Here is a 21,903-nt window from a genome sequence, read left to right as displayed (position 1 = left end):
TTGCCCGCTAGCCTGTTAGCTTCTTTTTTGTGATTCCATTAGTGTGTATTGGTGTCTCCGACCCGGTGCAGGGAAGTTGCAATTGTGGCTTTCTGGCCAGAGGGGAGATGAAACACTCCCCAATCATCCCATTAACCCAGACGGACTACGAAAAGGATTTATTAAGGTAAACAAGTTACTTAGTACTGCTTTTTGGGGCGACAGTGGCGCAGATGGTAGAGTGGGTTGTCTCATGATCGGAAGGTCGGGGGTTCGAATCCCACCTCCAGAAGGTGCACGCTGTCGTTGTGTCCTTGGGCAAGACACTTCACCCACATTGCCCCCAGTGTCTGCGTACATTGGTGTATGAATGGGTGAGTGGATCCTTGCTGTAAAGCGCTTTGAGTGCCTAATGTAGGTGGAAAAGCGCTATATAAGTTGAGACCATTTACCATTTACTTTAAGAGGTTCAGCGGCAAATGCTTCATTTTGATCGATAAAAAAAAGATCGTCTCATGCACTTTGTTCTTTAGAATTATTCTAGTTTTCCTGTATTATCATGGAATTTTCTTGTAATTCTCTTTCACTATTTACACAACTCGCCTTGCCTAATCATGTAGCAGGCGACCGATGTGTTTTTACCAGTGTAGTGTGCATTTTAAAAGTCAAAACTCTATGCAAGTATATGCGAGTCAAAACAAGACTTAAAAATAGTGCTCAAGACAGAGCGAATCTAAACAAGACTTAAAAATGCATATAACTGAAAGTATTTTATCGGCACTCTCGCCTCTTACTGTAATTGATTAATTCTATGTTGATGTTTTTATTGATTGTATTTGTTTTCTTATATTTATGCAACTGTGAAGCACTTTGAATTGCCCTGTGTATGAATTGTGCTCTACAAATAAACTTGCCTTGCCTTGCCTATGCATAGTCAATTGTCAAGTGTTGAAATAGCAGTGGAACAACATCCATGTATTCAGCCTTTTTTCTAGAGAGATTCTTGAGTTTCTGTGAGGCCGTGTTCATGCTCACGCCCTACCTCCTGCGCCTTGAACACTTTCTTGTCGGAGAAGAGCACCTCGTTCCACACCACCTCCACGCCCTCCTCCGTGTCCATGGCCAAAGACGCACTCTCCACTCCGGGGACATTTCCTTGGCTCACCTGAAGGGGAACATTAGAAAAAGCAGGGGCGTGTTAGAATAACAGTAAACATCTGCTAGAAAAGCATTTTTAAAGAGCAAATGACAAGTTTACATGTTTATCTATCGCTGGTGTTGACGGGATAACGCTGGCGGTAATTGACTCTGTGCATAACTTCAAATCATAACTTCCTGTTGCAATCAAGCACGCCAAAATAAAAGCATCTTATTCATTAGGTCAGCAATATTAACAGACAAAACACTTAAAATGTGTGTATTTAATTATATTCATGTAATGTTGCAAGCACCTGCTGAACTAATCAATGAGACGAGCTGTGTGCTTTTATTTTGGCGTGCTGGATCGAAACAGGAAGTCACTTCTTGGGCGGCGTTGTTATGATTTGAAGTTATGCAGTCAATTAATTCGTTTTGAAATAGTGACGAGGCAATTTTATGAAGAGCTGACAATATCATTCCTGCCGGTGTGATTTGCTCATTGTGACCATTCAAATAGCATTTTTAATTACATTGTGGTTAATGTTTCAGCATGAGTATACCACTAGGTTTATGGTCTTCCCCCGCAGTTTGATTTACAAGTTCAATAAGTCAAATAGCATCCATCTCATTAGGCCGAGCTGTAAAAAGGATGAGCGTCCGACAGAGATTACGGTGAGGCAAGGGGGAAGTGAGCGGATTAGCGGTGCAGGAATTAGCGAAAGGAGACCGTAATGTGGCGCTGGAGGGTGGTTCACAGGAGCCGCACTGGCTTCGGATTCATTTGTGCAGGAGTTCGTCGGCAGAGCAGCAGCTTTTCCTCACAGGATATTGCTGTATTAGTGGAAACCCATCATATTGTTGTGTTGATGTGGAAAACAATGTATAGAACCAAACAATAGCATAGGTTTAAGACATCGTTCCTAAACCCAATGGAATCACCGCACTGCTGGGATGTGATCAACAGCTGGGCTTTAAAACAATTATTCAAAACACATAGGCGTTGTCGAACATAAATGTGGCTAAATTGCATGTCCCCTTGAATTCAGTGGATCTATCACTCTATCATTTACTGAATAATAAATCGATGCCAACAAGCCATATGAACTGAAATCCAACATGTCAGAACGTGTCAGCATTAAGTATGATCCAAACTCCGCCACATCAGGTCAGGCTTTTCATAAAGATAAGCTACAGTTACAAAGAAAGCCCACGGCCACTCCCCTCCAGACCGTCTCAGTGACAGTTGTGTGTATGATACGTCACTGAAAGAGCTCTTGATAACAGGGTAGAAGCATATTATTTGCGCTTCTTCCTCCCACACCTAAAACTGCAGTGTATAACTTTATAATAATAAGCCTTGGTGCTCTTCACAGTGCAGCCTTTTATACTGCAGAGAAGTGACATCAGGGGAAAGTCTGTTAGCGGACGGTACACGGAACGGTGAAAAACCAACAACCACCAATGAATAATCAAGCAGTAGAGTGTGTACTGGAAAGATTACAAGTCTGAAAGTATGTTTCACAAATGCTGAAATGGAATATTTTCAGTCATGGGAGTGATAGTGGCCGACAAAAGGACCTAGCCAAGTTTAAATAGTTAGTTGTGGTGTAGAAAAGGAGCTGCAGTTCTTTGTGGTTGTGGCGTCGGAACCATCACCCTGTCACCACAAGCCAAATACAAATATTTCAAACCATAAAATACTGTTCAGTTTGAATCGGTTAAAAATAATAACATGTTTTGCAAATGATTTACCTTGTCTACAAGCTGAATCTCGCAGTATTTGTGCAAAAAACAATTTGCAAATACTATGTGCAATATTCTCTGTATCAGCGTCACTTACTGACAACCTGCACTAGGACTGTAAACTTTACTCTGCCAATACTGACCTTGATATTCTACTTTCCATAGTCTGCTCTCATTTTTATTTTATTTTTATATTTCTAACCCTTTAGATTTTTGCTTTTACTCACATAAGATACCTCTTTTTACGATCTAGTTATTTTCACATTTCCTGTCTATTGTGCACACCCTGAGTGATCTTGATTGCCGAATGTAACAAGTGAATGTCTCCATTGTGAGATCCACAAAGGATTATCTTATCTTATCTTATTTGTGAGTCACAAACACATGAGACTTCACCGTTCAGAATCAAACCAATAGTGGTTTGGGCCAAATAGATACTAATCAACAAAGCGATGATGATGAAAATACACAATGCAGCAAAAGCTGCTCCAAAAGTGCATCCTCTCCCAAGATGGAGGGATCAGCGCTAATGTTATTGACACTGTAATATCAATCTGGCTTTTGCCTGGTTAGCAGATCATTGTTGATTAAAGCATTTCAAAAAGGCATAAAGCTGATACCATGATCAAAAATATCATTTTAATGAAGTCCGGTAAAGTTTTTATTTTTATTTTTACTGTTTTAGTCGATACAATATTTAAAAAGTTTCTCGGAAAAGCTTCTTGACCTGCTGAAAATGGTTCCCGACCCAACACTCACTCTCAACATCCCCTTTCTTCATAGAAATGAGTAATGTTGATAGTATTATCCTCTACCAGGCTAATCTTTTCCTGCATTGGTGCTACACAATCACTTATAACAGCCGACACAGCTTTTTTCACAAATGCCTGTGTTAACACAATATACTGCTGTCTAATGTGAGCAAGGGCACAGCCTCTTTGAAAACTTTTGCTGTAAGAAACAGAAAGATTCAGAGAAGAACAATAATACAAGCGTTACCCTTTGCCAGTGCCTCTATATGTGACATTATGAGATATCGAGTTAGTATCTATGACTCTAAGATAAGCTTTTCTCACTCTTCAACAAATCATTTCATCCCTTGTGCATCAGTCTTAAATTCCCTGGCAGCAGGATAATAAATTATGTTTCAACTTTATATTAGCAAGTTAATTATACCCACACATAAAGCTTTCATTCAGTGATTTAAGGGCCACTCATCACTGCACTTCTAAATGTGCAGGGAGGGAGTTTCTTAGATGGATTACGGGAGCCATGAGGTGTAATCCGTGCACTATGAAATCTGATCATGCGATTACTGCTTTTACACCACGGTAACACAATCCCCCCCTACAGCCGCTGACGGGACGGGGAATCCTCCTCCAGCTCTGTGCTCCACATCAGGGTTATAGCCACTTGTTTATTTACCGTGGACTCTGTGAAACACTCATGACCCGTCCCTAATTTCCCGAGAGGGTTTTCTCTGCCGGTGTCACTCATGATGAGAGGGGCAAACAGGACTGGAGATGCCGGCCTGTGATTGGCTGACAGGAGGGAGGGGCAGAGGGATTTGGAGGAAACCGCTGTTTATGTCAGGACAACACAAAGTTCTATTCTGATGTTTGTCAAACGCTGATGGGAACTGGGTTGAACCGGATCCTGTAGGACAAGCCCCACCATGTGAACCAGGCCTGGGCGGTACTTCAGATGATGTCAGCAAGAGTCAGCTGGAATGCACAAGGAAATAAAGCCAATAGGGCTGCACGGTTTCCTGCAATGTAAATGAAAGAAAATATCCAGTAGTGTCGCTTCCTGAAAGTCACACGAAATTCATGATCGGAAAAGTAAAGCAATGGAAAAAAGTGACATATTTGAATTCATTTTGAGGTTATCCTTTAGTTACTTATTCAGGGTGCTCTGCAGGGACTTGCACATTGTTGTGGTCTAGTGTATTTAAACCCCAGTTATAATATGATAACAACAAAGTTAATTAAACCTAATGAAGATAAATCACTTCAGTAATCAATTACATTTACTTGTGTGCAGTGCCCAGAGCTACTGCTGTGATAAATGAAGGGAAGGGTTTTGTCGGTGGCTTTATAGTGCAAATCAAGTCCCAGTATTCATTACAAACTGGCACTACACACTCTTCCAGCTGCACGTCACTGTGAGCTTAACTGCTTTCCAGGAATAGCTGAAGGAAGTGCTCCATCATCCAAATAAATACATTACTCGACAAGATGTTGCCAATGCAATCAAACAGTACATGACAATACTTGAAGCCCAACATGACACACAGTTAACGTTGCCAGAACTGGATTGACCTGACTTCTTTATAATTGGAGAAACTATGTGAAAGTATGTCAGGGCGGTGCAGTGACTGAGTGGTTTGTGCTGTTCTGTCTTGTGTTTGATTAACTTTCTTGTAAAATGTCTGTTATTATCTGAAGTTAGCACATAGCCTCCGTCGTGCTTAATATTATACTGTTGAAAAGACCACGCAAAAGGCAATATTATTTAGTCAATAGTTTATTCAATCCTGAACGCTGCATCAATTCAGAATACTTTCACTGCAATTGATGATGCATCTCACATTGAGAACTGCTGCTAATGATGACAACTTCCATTAAATTATTAAATTAAAGTCTGCACAGTGTGTGTTGCGCCTGATGTTGTGTGTAGTCTATGGTGGTGAGGATTAGGGCAGTCACACCGGTGCGACCCAGGAAAAAGCTTTATTCGCACAAGTGAAATGTTTAGGTGCATGTTGATCACACTTTTGAACCCTGAGATGTAATATTTTGCGTTCTCTTTTATTTTTTCAATACCAGTAGCACCTAAACTTACCATCAGGGGCGTCTGGTGATTTAACTCTAGGTGGGGCCGTTTACCCACAGAACTAGCAGCAGACTATTAAAGCAGAACTAAGTAACTCGTGCCCCTAGAGGCCACAAGCGCCACTGCAGGTGTCACAGCATGTTGTGGGTTTTTTTACTCATTAATTGTCCGTAAATCCTACACTGACAGAAAAGACAAAGGGACAGAGGGATATTGTACATCCAATGACACAATGGAGATCATTATTTCACTCAAACTTGGCTGTAAATACTGTCTCATCTATCTATCTATCTATCTATCTATCTATCTATCTATCTATCTATCTATCTATCTATCTATCTATCTATCTATCTATCTATCTATCTATCTATCTATCTATCTATCTATCTATCTATCTATCTATCTATCTATCTATCTATCTATCTATCTATCTAATCATGAGCTTCTAGACCTCTGCGTGCTCTGCGTGCTCCAGGGCTTTTCTCAACCGTCGAAATATATTTGACGTAACAGAGAAATGAAGCCCTCACTGAAATGGCAACATTAATGCTCAGGTATTTCATATCAGGCAGACGAGGATTTCATGCAATCTAAAGTATTTACAATTGAATTTCGGATAACAACAAAGTTAATTAAATGGAGATAAGTCAGGTGAGTAATCGTGCGCCCAAAGCTAATGCTCTGTATCAGATGTAAAAGCTTTAGGATGGGTCGAACAGCAGAGGCGCAGAGGACAGCAGCACAGTGGGGACACCTCCTCTGTGTGAAGCCCGTGGCTGCTTAAAGACAGCCTTTGTCTTCAGTGTGGGACGAAGCTGGTACAATGAGCGCCCTTCCTACACCTCATACCTCCGCGATGAGCTGATGGATACAATAAATCACATCATCGTTCTTTTTGTGACCAGTGAGCCAATTTTGAAAGCTCAGATGATACTGGGCTTATATGATGAAATCAAATATTTTCAGCCCTAAACTGTGTTTCCAAATCAAAACCATACAGCACTTCAAGTTGTTTTGGTTCATCTGCGTCAGTTTCCCCCTCACAAAACAGAAAAGCCAATAATAAACTAAGTTGCCACTGAATAAGCAAAACAGTCTCAAAGCCTTAATCCGCTGACCGTCTGCTGCCCTTCACTCAACAACACTGTCTGACGGCCTCATCCTCATCACGCAACCAGGACCATGTCTCAAACATCTCCACCACGAATACTAATACATACAAAGCGACACAACTGCGACTAAAATTACTGCTACTTGAAGTCATGCAAACTGCTCTTCTGATTTGTTTTGTGATGAAGCTCCGTCTCCACTCCACCCCGACACTTCTCCCGTGACCGTAATAACAGCCACACATTATCTAAATTAAACGTCACGAAAGGTTGCCTCAAAAAAATGACAAGCGAGGTCAGCGGATATTAAGCACGTCGGCCCTGTCACGTCTCGCTTTTTCATTTACCCAGAGCTCCCTCCTGCAAAGAGGAATGTGGAGAGCAAGAGCGGCAGATGGTTACAGCCAAACAAGCGCAGAATCAACAAACACAATGGAGGATGTGGAAATTGAGTGCGTTTAAGTGCAACTATGGATTTGGAATTAAATGGAGCACAAAAGGGGAATGGTGTTAGCCAATAGTACTTGTTTTTAGAAGAATACTACAAATATAGCAATACTAATTTAATTCAGAATGGGGCACTTAATACTGCAGGCTAGGTATCCTATTTCTCTCCACACGGGCCCTGCCAACTGGCCCAATATCGGGCTAGTTGGACAAGGTCGAGGTCTAGTTTTAAGTCAGACTTTATTAATCCTCATAGGAAATTCATTCTCTGCATTTGACATATCCTCAACGCCGCTGGGGCGACCTGCAGGAGCAGTGAACAGCCAATGTAGGCCGGCGCTCGGGGACCCATCTCCAGATGTGAAGCCAGGCTAATGGTTAGAAACATCTGGCTGGAGGATTAACCTATTGTACATGTTTTTAATGGTAGGGGAAACCGGAGCACCCAGAGGAAACCTACACAGACATGGGGAGAACATGCAAACTCCACGCAGAAAGGCCCCGTCCAGGTGGGAATCGAACCCGCAGTTGCATTATTACATAGTTACATATTGTGCATTTTATCAGCAAACAAGAGTATAACATTTCACCCAATAGGTCCTCTTCCAAATCCATTCTTTACTCCACTGTTTGTTTGGTGTTGGTAAGAGTGGTGTGGCGTTAAAGGTCCTTTATCATGCTAAACTCTTTGAACCTGGTTACAATGTTAACTCCTTATCAAAAACATCACCAAAGTAGTATTTGTTCATCCTCATGGATCTGAGATGCTTCTCCGCCCTCTCCTGGAGAAAGACTCCATTAAACGTAATTGCGTAATCTCGGACTGACCCGCCCCCTCCAGGAAGTGCCTTGTGCTCCAGCACTGTAAACATACACGCCTCGTCTCTCTGCGCGCCGTAGCCATGAATGTATTTTTTGCCGTAGATGTATCACGCTGAGCACGACCGTGGTTGGATTTTACGTTTGTCCGCTCTGCTTTGAGAACTTTGGCTGCTATTTTCCTGAAGCTTATTGCTTGGACGTTTCCTCAAAGAGACTGTCGAGAACCGGCTGATGAAGAGGCCATGCGGTAACTTAGCTAATAGTGTGTCATGTGCTCTTTCATTGTCATTTCATATGTTTGTGTGTAGCCTGTAACTCCTTATGCTCAGTGTTAAGTACATATTTATGTAAACCTATCCACAGTGCGAGGTTGTGTCAGCGAGGATTTGGTTAATGTGCTCAAGTGTGGACCTTTGGATGAACGAAAGAACGACAGGGGAAAAGGCGTGAAGCTTGGGAAAGATAGAAACAATGTGCTTCACGTGAGAGCGCCCATGACAAGGTCTAAAATAATGACATAAGATTCAGAATGGGGCACTTCATTCTGTATCTTATTTCTCTCCACACGGGCCCTGCCAACTGGCCCAATATCGGGCTAGTTGGACATGGTCGAGGTCTAGTTTTAAGTCATACTTTATTAATCCCCATAGGAAATTCATTCTCTGCATTTGACCTATCCTCAACGCTGCTGAGGCGACCTGCAGGAGCAGTGAGCAGCCAACGTAGGCCGGCGCTCGGGGACCCATCTCCAGATGAGAAGTTTTTTGCGTCTTAAAGGAGCTAGATGCAGGTTGGCCATTTTATACTCACTACTGCCACCTCAGGTCATACGTGTAGCTGCACCTTCTATATTAAGCTTGTGCATGACGGCACTTCGGACCCAAAGTAACAACGTTTTGAGTGACAGTGTAGGATTTTAGAGGCAGTTGTGAGTTGTGTGAACTGGTCTGGGCTCATTCTACATATTAGGACATGGCTGGAACATGTAGGGGGAGAAAAATACATAGTTTTAACATGTTTGAACTCTCTCTCTCTCTCTCTCTTTAACCTTGGAATTTCTTGCATAATGTCTGACTTATGAGACTTATGCCTAGCTTCCAGCTTTAGTCATTATGAAATGTATGTATACAAAACACCAGCACATGGTGGAAGGCCCAAATCAGTGGCAACATTGGAGACAGAAGTTCAAAAATAAGATCAAAACAATGGTACAAAAGGTGAAGTAGACCCGTCAAGGGCACACAAGAGGGATACAGGCTTGATTTTCCGGTTTGCGTCTAGAGAAAGGTCACACACCATTGTCGTCATAAAAAAAGACAAAAGAAAAAGAACAACACATGTACAGTCTGCAATTGACGTGTGAGCACCATGTTCCAGCCTGTCCAGTACTGTCCGAGCTGTACTCGTCCTATTGTTCCTGGGACAAAGCAGTTCATTTACCACAGCGTCGCCACCACAAAGGCCCAGCTGCTGGAGGAGATGTGAGGAGCTGCCCTGACCCGCAGGCGTGTGACCACAGGGGGGGGGCACCGGTTATGCAACAGTCTGGGACACAGACGGAGGAGGGATATGAAGCGTGGGAGGATGGTGCGTGCATACTGTCACTGTCGGAGGTGAAGACACAGCTCTGATCAAAAGCGTATGGGAAAGATGTTCGCGGCAATTAACACGAGTCAAAGGCGATGATTAGAGAGCTAAATTTAGTTGATACGGCTTTAACAGCTTTGAGCAAAATCATAAAATCACCAATCACATTAATTGAGTGCAAGGTCAACAGATGTAGCTAAGTTTTCTAGAGAAGGTAAGGGTGATCCTGAACATGCAAACTTCTCAGAAACGCCCCACCTGGCCAAGGAATCAAACCGAGGACCTTCATGCCACAATTTTGTGTGTCAATCAAGGTGCACCAACAAAGAGGGAAGTGAAGTGCTTTGCCCGAGGACATAACAATAGAAAAAAGCTGTGATTGAACACCCAAGCTGAGCCACTGTCACCCTTTTCACTCTTATTGAATGAAGTAGATCGAACTTCCATCTCTACGTCTGTCAAATAACAATCATGCCTCTCCATCTCTGTCCACGAGTCATTCCCACAACAGTTACACAGGCAGATGCATTATTACTTCAACAGTATTCATTAGTTATGCTATATCCTCGCAATGGAAAGGGTTAATAACCAGCGCCAGCATTTGAATCTCTCCCTCACTCTCTCTCTCTCCACTTTACTTGTACCGGTGCCAAAGCATCACTCAGGAGTCAGGAGTGCAGAGACCGTAACTTATCCTGGGTCAGTCTGCTGATCCCGACTGCAATGAAGCTATAGAGCCAGTGATCCGAAAAACACCCCCCCACCCCCCCCGCTCCACTGCGCTCTGCTCGGCCCGGGCCAATCGAACATTCCGGCAATCCGAGGACAGGGCACTCAGAGGGCACTTTATAACCGTGTTGGCTTTAAGATGGAGGAGATAACACTGAGAACGAATACGAGTGGTTAAGTGCGGCGGCCGATCCGAGCAGCACGAGTAAAGTCCAATGTTATCTAAGCTCGAGCGCTCGTGACGTGTGATACAAGGGGTTTCGGTGACTCTGTGGTGACGATACAACCCCCGGTACATGTCTTATCTGACCTGGTGCGGCCTTTCCCTGAACCCAGATGTGATTGTGGTTTAAAGCTATCACATCACAGATAAGAATACCCAAACTTTTGTGTGACTGTGATTTCATCTTTACGAGCATCTGGGCTGGGCGAATGTTGACACCTCCATATTTCTGGTGTCTTACTCGATAACAATAATGAAGCGAAATCATATAAAAGTGTCAAAAGTTCAGCTTCCTCGTCATCAAAAATGTGTGATTCTTCTGCACTGTATGGTAAATAATCCTCACCTTGAGCTGAACTCTTCTGGCCTGGTTCTGTTGGGCACCTGATAAGAAATAATCCTATTTTAAAAGCGCTCCAATCCTTACATTTCATCCAGTTTACACTAATGCTTCTGAATGTTGTTGGACTTTGCCCACCAAAATATCAGCTTAGACCCTTGGAATTCAAGCACAAGCCCGTTTGGACATTCACACAAGGCCATATGTCATGATTATTCACATTCTGATCTGATTGAATATGAAATTTGACTGTGCGGTTTAAGTTCTGGAGTGAGGTTAATCCTATTACAGTGACCCCGGTCCCTCCTAACAATTACAGAACGGAAAGCTAGCGCGTCCGGAGGAATTAAGCAAGACGGGAGGATTTTCTGCCAGGTCGAGCTCAGTCGGATTGTACAACGCCATTCAGAAACAAGAATAATGCTGCAAATCTAACAACCTTGTGCTCCCATTCACCGTTTCATCATCCAAAGGGGCGGCGCGTCGCTTCGATCTTCAGACGGCTGTGTCACTTTGCGGCCCGTATGTTATCGTGTTATCTTCCTGCAGCCACACTCTCATCCTTACATAACCCCCAGACTCCCCGAGGTGCACGCTGAGTCATGCGAATCGCTGCTTTAGCTCGCAGAAAAGGATGGATGCTGCTGCTGTTCATAAAAAAAAACTAAAACTCCAGCATACACAGAGCTGCATGTCCGGCGGCGGCGAAGGGGTAGGTAAGCTTCGATTAATGCTCCCTCGATAAACTAATGTTTTTCTTAGCAGCCATTCAGGTTATTTTCCAAAACCGGTACACTGTATTTAAAGGGATATTTCAGGATTTTTGACATAGGGCCTCATTTCCTAGTTATCCAGAGTGTTGCTGATTTTTTTTTAATGCAGGCTAGCTGATACCATAGAAATGCGCTAGCCTTGCATTAGCCTAGCGCCACGAAACTCTTCAAACATAAGAACTGCATGAATTACAAAAAAATATATCTCCAGAAATCAGCAACACTCTGGATAACTAGGAAATGAGGCCCTATGTCAAAAATCCTGAAATATCCCTTTAATGACTATATCAGTCTTTTGTTAAACATTCATTGCTTTTATGAAAAAATGCCTGGTCATGTCACATATTTTCCCCCACTGCACACAAAAGTGTCCAGGTTTAGATTTCTATTCCAGAATAAAAATGTATGTTCCTCTATGACTCTGATGTAGACATGACTCGCAAATCAGACGGTGCCGCCGGTGTTTTCCCACATGTTTCAACATTTTCCAAGACATGTAGCTCTTAACACTCTTCATAAAAATAGGAATGCATCTACCTCCCCTAGCTCTGAATATCGCTCAAGAAAGATTTACAGGGCCGATAACTTTGACAGTAATGGCTGGTAAAAATGAGCCGCTGGTTGCCTGGTAACCACCGAGAGATAACAAGGCGGTGGGAGGCCATTTTATCGGCCCTGGAAATAAACTGGCACATGTTCACGAAACGTATCAGTTTGGGAGAGGAAAGATTCTACAAGTAAGCTTCTTTATAAAACGAGAGGCGTTCAGGGGCGCTCAGAAGTCCATTGAGTCGTTGATAGTTAGTGAGTGACGGGTTAAAGTAATAAAAGCCCTCCTCTGTTTCAAGAAAAAAAAAACATTTCAAGAGCACAGCTGGAGAATCCAAACTGAACCAGTAGCGGTGCGGTGTGCGGGCTCCTGGAAAGCAAAGTTCAGAAGTGCTCATAAACTTTATTCACACACACAAAACCTAATCCTGTGACGTCATCTTGGCTGGATTCATTGCACGCTTTGCCAGATTGTTTGCACTACAATACAGTGAGAGAAAGAAAATGCTCCAACCAAAACAAAACAATACAATTCATCTCTAAAGGCTGCTTGCTGTGGTCTCCAACTTGTAGCTTGAGAGCAGTTCTCCACCCCTTTCCGAGAAACTTCCCAAAGGCTTTCTACACTTCTGTTTCTACAAAGTCAAATTGGATTCATATCTTGGCAAAGCAGCTTCAAGTCACAAGTAGATTTGTTGCGTCTTTGTGAACCAAACGAGTTATGAACATATTCGACAAGATCTGCAAACAGTTGTTCCGAGTCCCAAGACATGTGCTATGGTGTGACCCCCATCCCTGGCATTTCTCATCTAACCGCAAACAAATCACAATCTGCCTTCAGCTCTCATCGATGCCTGTGGAACACGTTCATTTCACAAGCGCTGATGTCAAAACGTCCAAAAGCAAAACTTCCAGACACTATTTAGATTACGACCTCGATTCCCACGAGAACTCATTTACTCTGCACCCTGGCGGCGCTGGTGAGTGAGTGGGGTCCTTTTAGCTGTTCCTATTTAACACCGTTCCTAGAAGCGAAACAGCGGGACGGGTGAAAAGAGTCTGGAGCGGTTCCCGAAGCTATAAAAACATCTGCAGCGTGGACTGTGTGGTTGGCGAGGGCTTTGAGCGTGGTGTGTCTATCTGATGCCTCTCCATAAAAGTGGGATCACCGCAGCGCACTGGATTACCCAACGCATGCTTGTAAATCCACACGCCGCCCGCCTCATTGCTACTGAGAATACACTGTAGCCCCCCCCCCCCCTTTTTCCTGACAGGGTTACTGCAGCGCAAGCAAAACAGGGGTGATTTGGGGCTACAACTCAAAAGGGCCTTCTTGGCAGACTGTGCAGAGCCGTATTGAGAATTGGACACAGCGACCACAGAGTATACATGCTCAGATTGATGGGGTGGGCCGAGTTAGCGGCGTGCCCGCGCATGCTAGTGTGTTGACAAGCGGATTGCGGCGCTCCCCCTTTAGCTGCAGAAATCACCGCTGACGGCTGAGGAAAGGCACTAAAGAGGAGCGTGAGTGTGTGGCCCAGTCTGGGCTTAAAGACGCCGCCAGCAACATGGTTTGAGGCAATGTTGTTTTAGACCGATTTAGTGAAAGATTTCTCTTGAGAGCCGGACATTTCTTTTGGATTCGCTTCATCACGAACCAGCAGAGGACAAAGGGTGTTTCTCAGAACAGTAGAGATCAAATCTAAATTAAGAAATGTCCAGCTGTGTTAGTTAAATTGACTTTGTTTATGTATCATCCCTGCTTAAAGGGACTAGATACAAGTTGGCCATTTTTATGCTCACTACTGCCACCTCAGGTCTTACGTGTAACTGCAGGTTCTATATTAAGCTCATGCATGACGGCACTTTGACCCGAAGTAACACCTTTGAGTGACTGTGCAGGATTTTACACATTAGGACATTGCTGGAACATGTAGGGGAAGGAAAAGACTTGATTTTAACATTTTTAAACTCCGTATAGTCCATTTAATTCGTTTTAATCTACTTTTAGTCAACAACAAAGTCACATGAAGTTAGTCCGGTAAACCTCCAATACTTTTAGTCAACTATACATTTACTACTATTTTTAACCTAACATGTTTATCACATTACAGAGCTTCATGGACCTTCTCCCACATGTTAAAAGTTCCAGACTGCATTGAATTGCAATGATTTGAGCCGTTTTTAAACTGTGTCACAGGAAGATGTAGTGCTTTCTTTTCATTTGTGGGCATTATAAAAAACTTTAAATATAGTTCTAGTCGGGAAAAAACACAAAATGACTTTGACAAAACAGAAAGAGTGGTTTGCTCTTGGAATCAATGGATAGTTAATTGGGAAACTAATTGAAACGGTTGCACTGTTTACTCTAGTCATTCACAAGCCTGGACTTTGTTTGGAACTAATGCTTAATGTGTGTGAATTACAAGTGATGCTTCAACATACAGCAAGACACAAGCGATGAACAGTGACGCCACGGAACAATTATTTTACTAAAACTTTCCCGAGCACTTTGATATGTGAGATTTTGCTGCTCCTCTTTTTGCAAATGTATTTAGCCCACGCACGCATGAGTTGACAGGGAAAATGCACTGACCAAACGCACAGCAAGAAATACCGAGAAATAATAGAATAATGAAACCCAGTGATTAGATGTGAAAGTTTCCATTGAGCTTGTGGGCTGAGCAGACGTCTCTGTCTTTTGTTTACATTTCCCTTGTTATTCAACCCCATGTGTCCAAACAATGCCTGCATACAGTAGATGATGTTCTCCTATCTGATGCCTCCTATGGGATGGTTTTAATAGACTTCTGCACGTGGCCTGACAAAACCTGTTGGCAGACGAGCGCAGAGACAGCGGGCAACTTTTCAGCAGCCATTCCAGTTACGCAACATTAGAAAACAGAGCTCTTATTGTGAAAGGCCCACACGGGGGGTCAGCTTGGGTACACATCCGGCCTGCAACTAATAACAGCTTCAAAAGACAAGCCCCTAAGTGGCACATGCTGAGGCTGCACTGTCTGTAATGAAAAGCACATGTGCACTCCAAGAACTGGACAGGTTGAAACAGTTTCAAAAGTTTAGTTATTATGTTATTATTATGTTATTATGTGTGACAAAACAAAGTGCATGTCAATAGAAATTACTTCGGATTAAGCTATTACAGACATCAGAAGGTAAGACTTTGATCTGTTGCAAACTGGCAAGAGAAAATTAGGAAAAAACAGATGAAAACAGTGGCAGCTCAAGCTATTGAACTTTCAGTCTGTTTCTTTTATCTTGAGGCTTTTGCGCTTATGTAATAATAATAAAAATGATTTTAAAATCATAAATAGGCCATATAATATTACAAGCAAATTGCTGTGACCTAAAGAAATGTATCGTGAAACTCAGTTTCACTTTCCTTTTTCTGTGACATAGCAAACTCAGCTGCACATGGTTCTTTTGGGACTCTTCCCTTGGCAGCATTATGCAGTTATCATGAGAAAATGGATAGGAATTGGTCTCTGAACATTGGATAATTATTTTGGGCTGGATTTCACACTGGATGGACTTTCTTTCGCTTTCACTGATGCCGAGTATGCACCGTTTGGCACAAAAGACAGTGGTTTACCGCGGGTCCTACAGTTCGAGTACGATTAACCTACCGCGAGCTTAAAACCATGATATTTGTAAAACTGGTTATTCTTGACATCCCCAGAGGTCACAGGCTCTAATATTGTGTTGGAACACCTTTAGCTTTGATTACAGCACACATTCACTATGGCAGTGTTTCAATAAGCTTGTGCAATGTCAGCAGATCCAGCGCTGCATTCATTTTTAACAAAGAACTTCCATTGATGATGGGAGATGGGATCTGAAGATGAGTCCTCTTCCTATCGCTTTATCTTAACAGCAACATGAATAATCGTGTATGATAAAATTACAGACAAAAGGCAGTATTATCAAGTGTGAAGTGTGCAGTGTTGCGCAAACCAAACTTCCATAAGCTCTTGGCTGCTGAGATGCATTTTAGGCATGAATGTCACCCCAGGCAAAGACAATTTTACATGCATGCAAATGAGCAGTCACGGGTACGTCGACAGGTGTGGAAACCCAGAGCTGCAGCGAACCCTCCTACGGGCAACAGCAAGGAGGCGGCATGCTTTTATTGATAAAGAATGAGAAAAAACATATCAGTTTACAGCCCAATGTCAAGTGCTGAGAGCCTGTTATCCTCACAGCACTTGCTCGCGCAGTCATACTCCACACTCCCATAGAGATAACAGTATTTGGTTACAAAGGTCACGATATGAGCTTTGCAAAGGTATAAGACGATAAGGTGTGAGTATATGCGGGTAGTGCTGCTGTCCCACGTGTGTTGACAGTTCAAACACATCACAGTCCACGCCGGTGTTGTTAATATTGGCTCAACATACGAGTAAATCTGGGCCACAGCTGGAGCGTTTGTTTGGGTGTTGTTCCAAGGCGAGGATTTTTTTTACTCTGGCAAAAAAAACTGGCCTTGGCCTCGTAAAACAAGAGCATGAGTAACTCTTGTTGTTTACAATGTTTAAAAGTGTTTTTTTTAAAGTGCAAGTGCAGTGTTTTTACATTTACCACTTCCTGGTCTCGGGACGCTACAGTACACTCCAGGCGCCCACTGCTCCTGACACGTTACCCCAGCGGCATTGAAGGATAGATGGAGGGGAGAAATGTAAATGAAGCACTAAAAGTTTCTGATTCCAAGCTAAAAGCACAGACCACATTGTAATGTTAGCCTCAGTCCTAGTACTCATTCGAGACATTACAGCATCACAGCTTTTCACACATCAAAACATAAAATGAGCCAAAATGAGACATGTGGATCAAAAAGTGAAGTGTGTTGAGCATTCTGCAGTATATTGGCCAGTCATTTTGTCTTTTGGAAGTGTTTAAACCACCAAGTTTGGATAAATGCTATTATTAGTGCAGCAGCCTGGAAGCTGAGCAAAAAAAAAAAAAGAAAAAAAAAATCATATCTGTTCATAACAAAAGGCAGTGCTTTAGAGATATGAGAACGCTCAGGGGTTTTCTTTCTGGGGAATTAAAGGGAAGAGAGAAAAGCTTAGCCCGGCAGAGCATAATGATGAGACTAAAACAAATTTATGCAAATCTTCAGCTCAAATACGTAGACACCGCTTGTGCCAGGGACCACTTCATGACAATGTTATCTATAACAATACTGCTGACATTACTCACTGGTTACAATAACATGGCAAAAGTTCATTGTTATATACTTTTGATAACAAGTCTAGCCTGATGCTAAAAGAGCATTCGTTAAGTATTAGTTTGGCAACGATAGTAAAGGGACGTAAAAGTTCAACTGTTGCATGATTGTGATTCAGCAGATTTTTGCTTCCAGTTTCTTAAAGCCTCATCATCATGTATTTGGTGATGGGCAGACGAATACGCAATACTTAGATCATTGCACCACCGCCGCTCCATTTCAAGCCACCTTCCCACCAACAACCACCCTTTCAGCTCAAAACAGGAACTAATTGTGCTACATCTACTCAGTCAAATTATGTAGGGGAAATCCTTAAGGTTTCCAGTTGTGAGGCTTGTGAAGAGTGGGTGACGGCGCTACAAAAGCAACCCAGACATGTGGAAGTTTCCTCGAAGTTTCCTTTTCCAAGCCAGCGTTCCCTAAACTACCCATTCAGACGGGCCGGAAGGGGACGGGGCAGCTCCGATTGCCACGGCCCAAGTGGAAAACACTGACACGCCTCTGACACCGGCCAATCAGATCACATTTCACGAGCAGGTAAACGGATCCCGCCAGATCACATGACCCTCTGCAAGGACATAAACAGTATGGCTATGACATTACAACCCATCATACAACATACATGTCCATCTATTTGTCCATCAGGGCTAGTCAGTTAGTCTGGGGCTATAACTTTGATTGGCTGGTAATAGGTTTTAGCAAAAGAGTAGATTAGAGCTACAGTGCTTCCTTTGAAAAGTGAATGGGTTTATGCATTACCCCTGATCGCAGTGCATCACGCATATCGACTTAACGTCTGTGCTTTTAGTGCGTCAGTCCGACGAGTCATTCGCTAAACGCAATTCAGCCTCTGCTTTATCATCACTCAGTGCACCACAAAATGTTTTCAAAGGAACATTAGATCAGTACAACTTAGGGCTCTGTGCCGCTAAACAATACCAGTATGGTATCAGAAAAAAGTTTAGGAACTGATGGTATTGAAAAAATGAAAGTATCGAATTAATATATAGCAGGTATAAGAAGTGTGTATATCTTTAGATTCAAGTTTTGATGCTTTCGGACTTGTTTCAGTTCAAATAAAAGATTTTCTACTCCAATTTTTCTTTATTTTTTCATTCCTATTTTTTTTTTAATATTTTGCCCAATTTTGCCCAATTTTGCCCTATTTTTTCTCGTTTTACCAATTTGTTTCCCTAATTTATTACTACTAATATTTTCCTTATTTTTTCCAAATTTTGTATTATTTTTAACACAATCTTTCCTTATTTTTGCCATAATTACTCCCAAATTTCCCCCATTTTTCCCAAATTATCTCCCATTTTTCACACGTTTTCTGATTCTAGACGACAAATATTCTATCTAACAAAGTATCGTTCAGGTATCGGTACCATAAGGGTATTGTAAACAAAGTATAATTAAAGTACCAGTATGGAAAACATATTCAACAGTACACAACCCTAGTACAATTTAACTTATCCAAATTCAGAGCGGGTTTAAAACGTCGTTGACAGGTTTAGAGGATCACAATGAAAAAGGCAGCAAGCAAAGTTTAAACAGCGAGCCGTGATCCAAAGTCATTCCCATTTGTCCTGAAATATCTATCGACACATTGGCTTAAGAAAGGACATTCTGTTTATGAAGCACGGTTTTGCTTTCACACCTCGCCGCCGCACATGTGTGTATGTGTTTACAAGTCGAGCTGTAATTACCGGAACAAAACCCGGACGCAATCTGAACCCAAGCCCTGAAGTGAGCCATTAAAGGCAGTAAATAAAACACTCATTTAAATGCAAACAAGGGCTGTGTCCTCACTCTCGCTGCTGCGTCACAACATCACAAAGAGATCACGAACGGCTCAACCGGAATAACCTCCCAACTTTTTCAGAGACTAGGACTTGGAGAGGACACACCCACACTGGAGGAGTAAATGCACGAGTACATATTACTTTTTAGTATCGTTCTGAACATAGAGAATAGAGGTGTAACTTTAAAATGATTTTACTCAAACAGAAGTAGACAATAGTGAGACAGTAATTACTCATGTAAAACTATTTGGTGAATACTGAATACGTTTTGAGTGTAGTAGAAGTTTGGTTTATGTTTGTGTAGTGATGTAATCTGACAAACATAACAAAAATCTACGTCAATTCAGATATTTTCAAAAGACAGTCAGGCATTTAGGTGAAAGAAATCATTCTTAAGATGAGGAACCAGAACCATGAATACAAACTTCCCTCTTTTATCATAATGTCCTCTGATAATGAAAGAAATGGCTTACATTTACACTTAAAGGTGCATTATGCAACTTTTTATGTCAAAAGAAAAGTTTATATTTGTGCGTATTTGACCTTGTAGTTACCCGGTGCCTGTATGAGTGGTCAGCGTGGCACATTTACTTTCCATCACAGTGGTCTCTAGGATGCTCCGGGATCAATTGTTTGGAAGGTTTTTTCTACTAACGAACCCTCCCACCAGAAAACCTACAAAACAATTGATCCTGGAGCGTTGTAGAGACGACTGTGATGGAGATTAAAGGTGCCATGCTGAGCACTCATGCAGCCACTGGGTCACTAAGGTCAAATACACACAAACATCAACTCTTTTTTTTTTTTCACAGAAAAAGTTGCATAATCCAGCTTTAAATAGAGATTGCAAAAGGTGTAGATATTTCCACATTATGCTGCTCAGCCATTTTGTGTTAGTTGTAATGTAAAGTGATAATTTGACATAATAATGGATAAAATGTGGTAGGTTATAGACCAACAACTAAACACATCAGAAAACGGTAAGCGCTAAGTGCATTACAGCAGATGACAATACGCCAATATGCTCTGACAAAGCCTACTCTACACAGTAATCCTCCTCTGAACAGGTGTGGCGTAAGTCAGGCCGGCACAGGGCCAGGAGCAGGTGGATCCCGGCTCAGAGCGCACCTTCCTGGAGGCAGTCCTGGAGGTGTCAGGCCACATAATAATAAGGCAACCGTCATAACCACAGAAAGGATAACCTTACACTACAGACTTTATTGTAGCGATCCCTCAAAGCGAGCCCCAGCCTGACAGGAGCTTATACCGAGAGAAAGAGAAACCCAATAATCACAGAAAAAAATGTGCAGCAGCAGCGGAGCCGTTTCTAACAGGGTTTCAAATCCATTACGCTGATCTTTAGCCTCATCTGAGCAGAGCTGGTATGTAGAAAGTGGCACCCGTCGGTTTTAAAGCCACACAGCAGAACGTCAAGTTTGAATGCATCACAAGAGAAAACGCTGATAAATAAACAAAGAAGTCTGCAATACCAAACGTGTTCCTAATGATCAGACACCGGCACTCTGTTTTTGCAGTGGATTATCAAAATAAAGCACTTGGAAGAGCAGCTAACCAACGTAAAGCTAATGTTTGGCACCACTATAATTACTCCCTATGGGGAATGTGTTGTGGCTTTTCATTCAAGTAACTTTTCCCTGTTTTGAATTCTCAATTGCTAGATGGAAACAATCACCTTATTGGATCAAGTGTGCAGGCATGGCATTGAATACGGGGTAGGCTCACGTACAGGAAACAATCTTGCTTTGGTCCACTCCTTTTGGGCTTTCATTGCTGTGTAATAAATAAAATGAATACGAAGAAAATGATTAGCAACAAACCTAACTTGAGAACTTTACTCATGTGGAGACTATCTGGCTACAGTAACGAGTGAAATAACATTTTGAACAAGTTTGTGACCTGATGAAGAAATCTATGTCGTTCTGTACTTTTAACTTTACAAAGTGAATTTTTGATTGCAGCAGTCTGTGCAGATGGCAAAGTGAACAGCACCACAGTGGGAATAGGGACCTATTAGGAGGTCGCTAACCAAACTGGGGCATAGGCAACATGCATGAAGGCTCAGCTTCCAACAAAACTCCTGGTAACACTTATGAGGCTATCGGAAACCGATGTGGCGAACAACTCAGGTCTAAGCACTTACGGTATGGTCAAAATGTTTCCTGGAGTGAAATTCCAATGGCATGTGATTGGATCCCAACATTATCTTATTAATGGGCCAAATGCTTGCAACAAAACTATTCTAACCTACTCTGCAGCCATGTGCCATTTTAGCACAGACATGTGATTTGGGGTGACACGTTAGTGCAAGAAACAGCATCTTTGCCTCATAGTGAGAGGCCACAATTCACCGTGGCGCATCAAGTCAATGACTGGGAACGAACAGAACCTTCCAGTTACATCCGACAATGAGCAGACGAAGGCAGACTGTGTGCAGAGAAGACAGGCTTTTCAAAGAGCAATTAGACGAATGAGAGCAGCGCTGTTTGGGTGAGCACTTCAGGAGGTCTGCCCTGCTGCATTATGGGTGTTGAGAGATTGAAAAGAGCGAGGAGT

The 21,903-nt window shown here is 42.4% G+C and overlaps 1 protein-coding gene across 1 annotated transcript in view; it reads right to left on the bottom strand.

Moving 5' to 3' along the window:
- Positions 1 to 21,903, bottom strand: part of nrbp2b (nuclear receptor binding protein 2b) — a 33,191-nt gene that overhangs the window by 6,864 nt on the left and 4,424 nt on the right. The window contains exon 2 of the mRNA XM_079575767.1: positions 1,022 to 1,144. Coding sequence (XP_079431893.1) covers positions 1,022 to 1,144 — 123 coding nt within the window. The remainder of the gene's footprint in view (positions 1 to 1,021; positions 1,145 to 21,903) is intronic.

The sequence above is a fragment of the Gobius niger genome (assembly GCF_951799975.1).
Source record: "Gobius niger genome assembly, chromosome: 18".
Classification (NCBI taxonomy): domain Eukaryota; kingdom Metazoa; phylum Chordata; class Actinopteri; order Gobiiformes; family Gobiidae; genus Gobius; species Gobius niger.
Note: the sequence above shows the minus strand (reverse complement) of the source record. Positions and strands in the feature narration are given on the sequence as shown.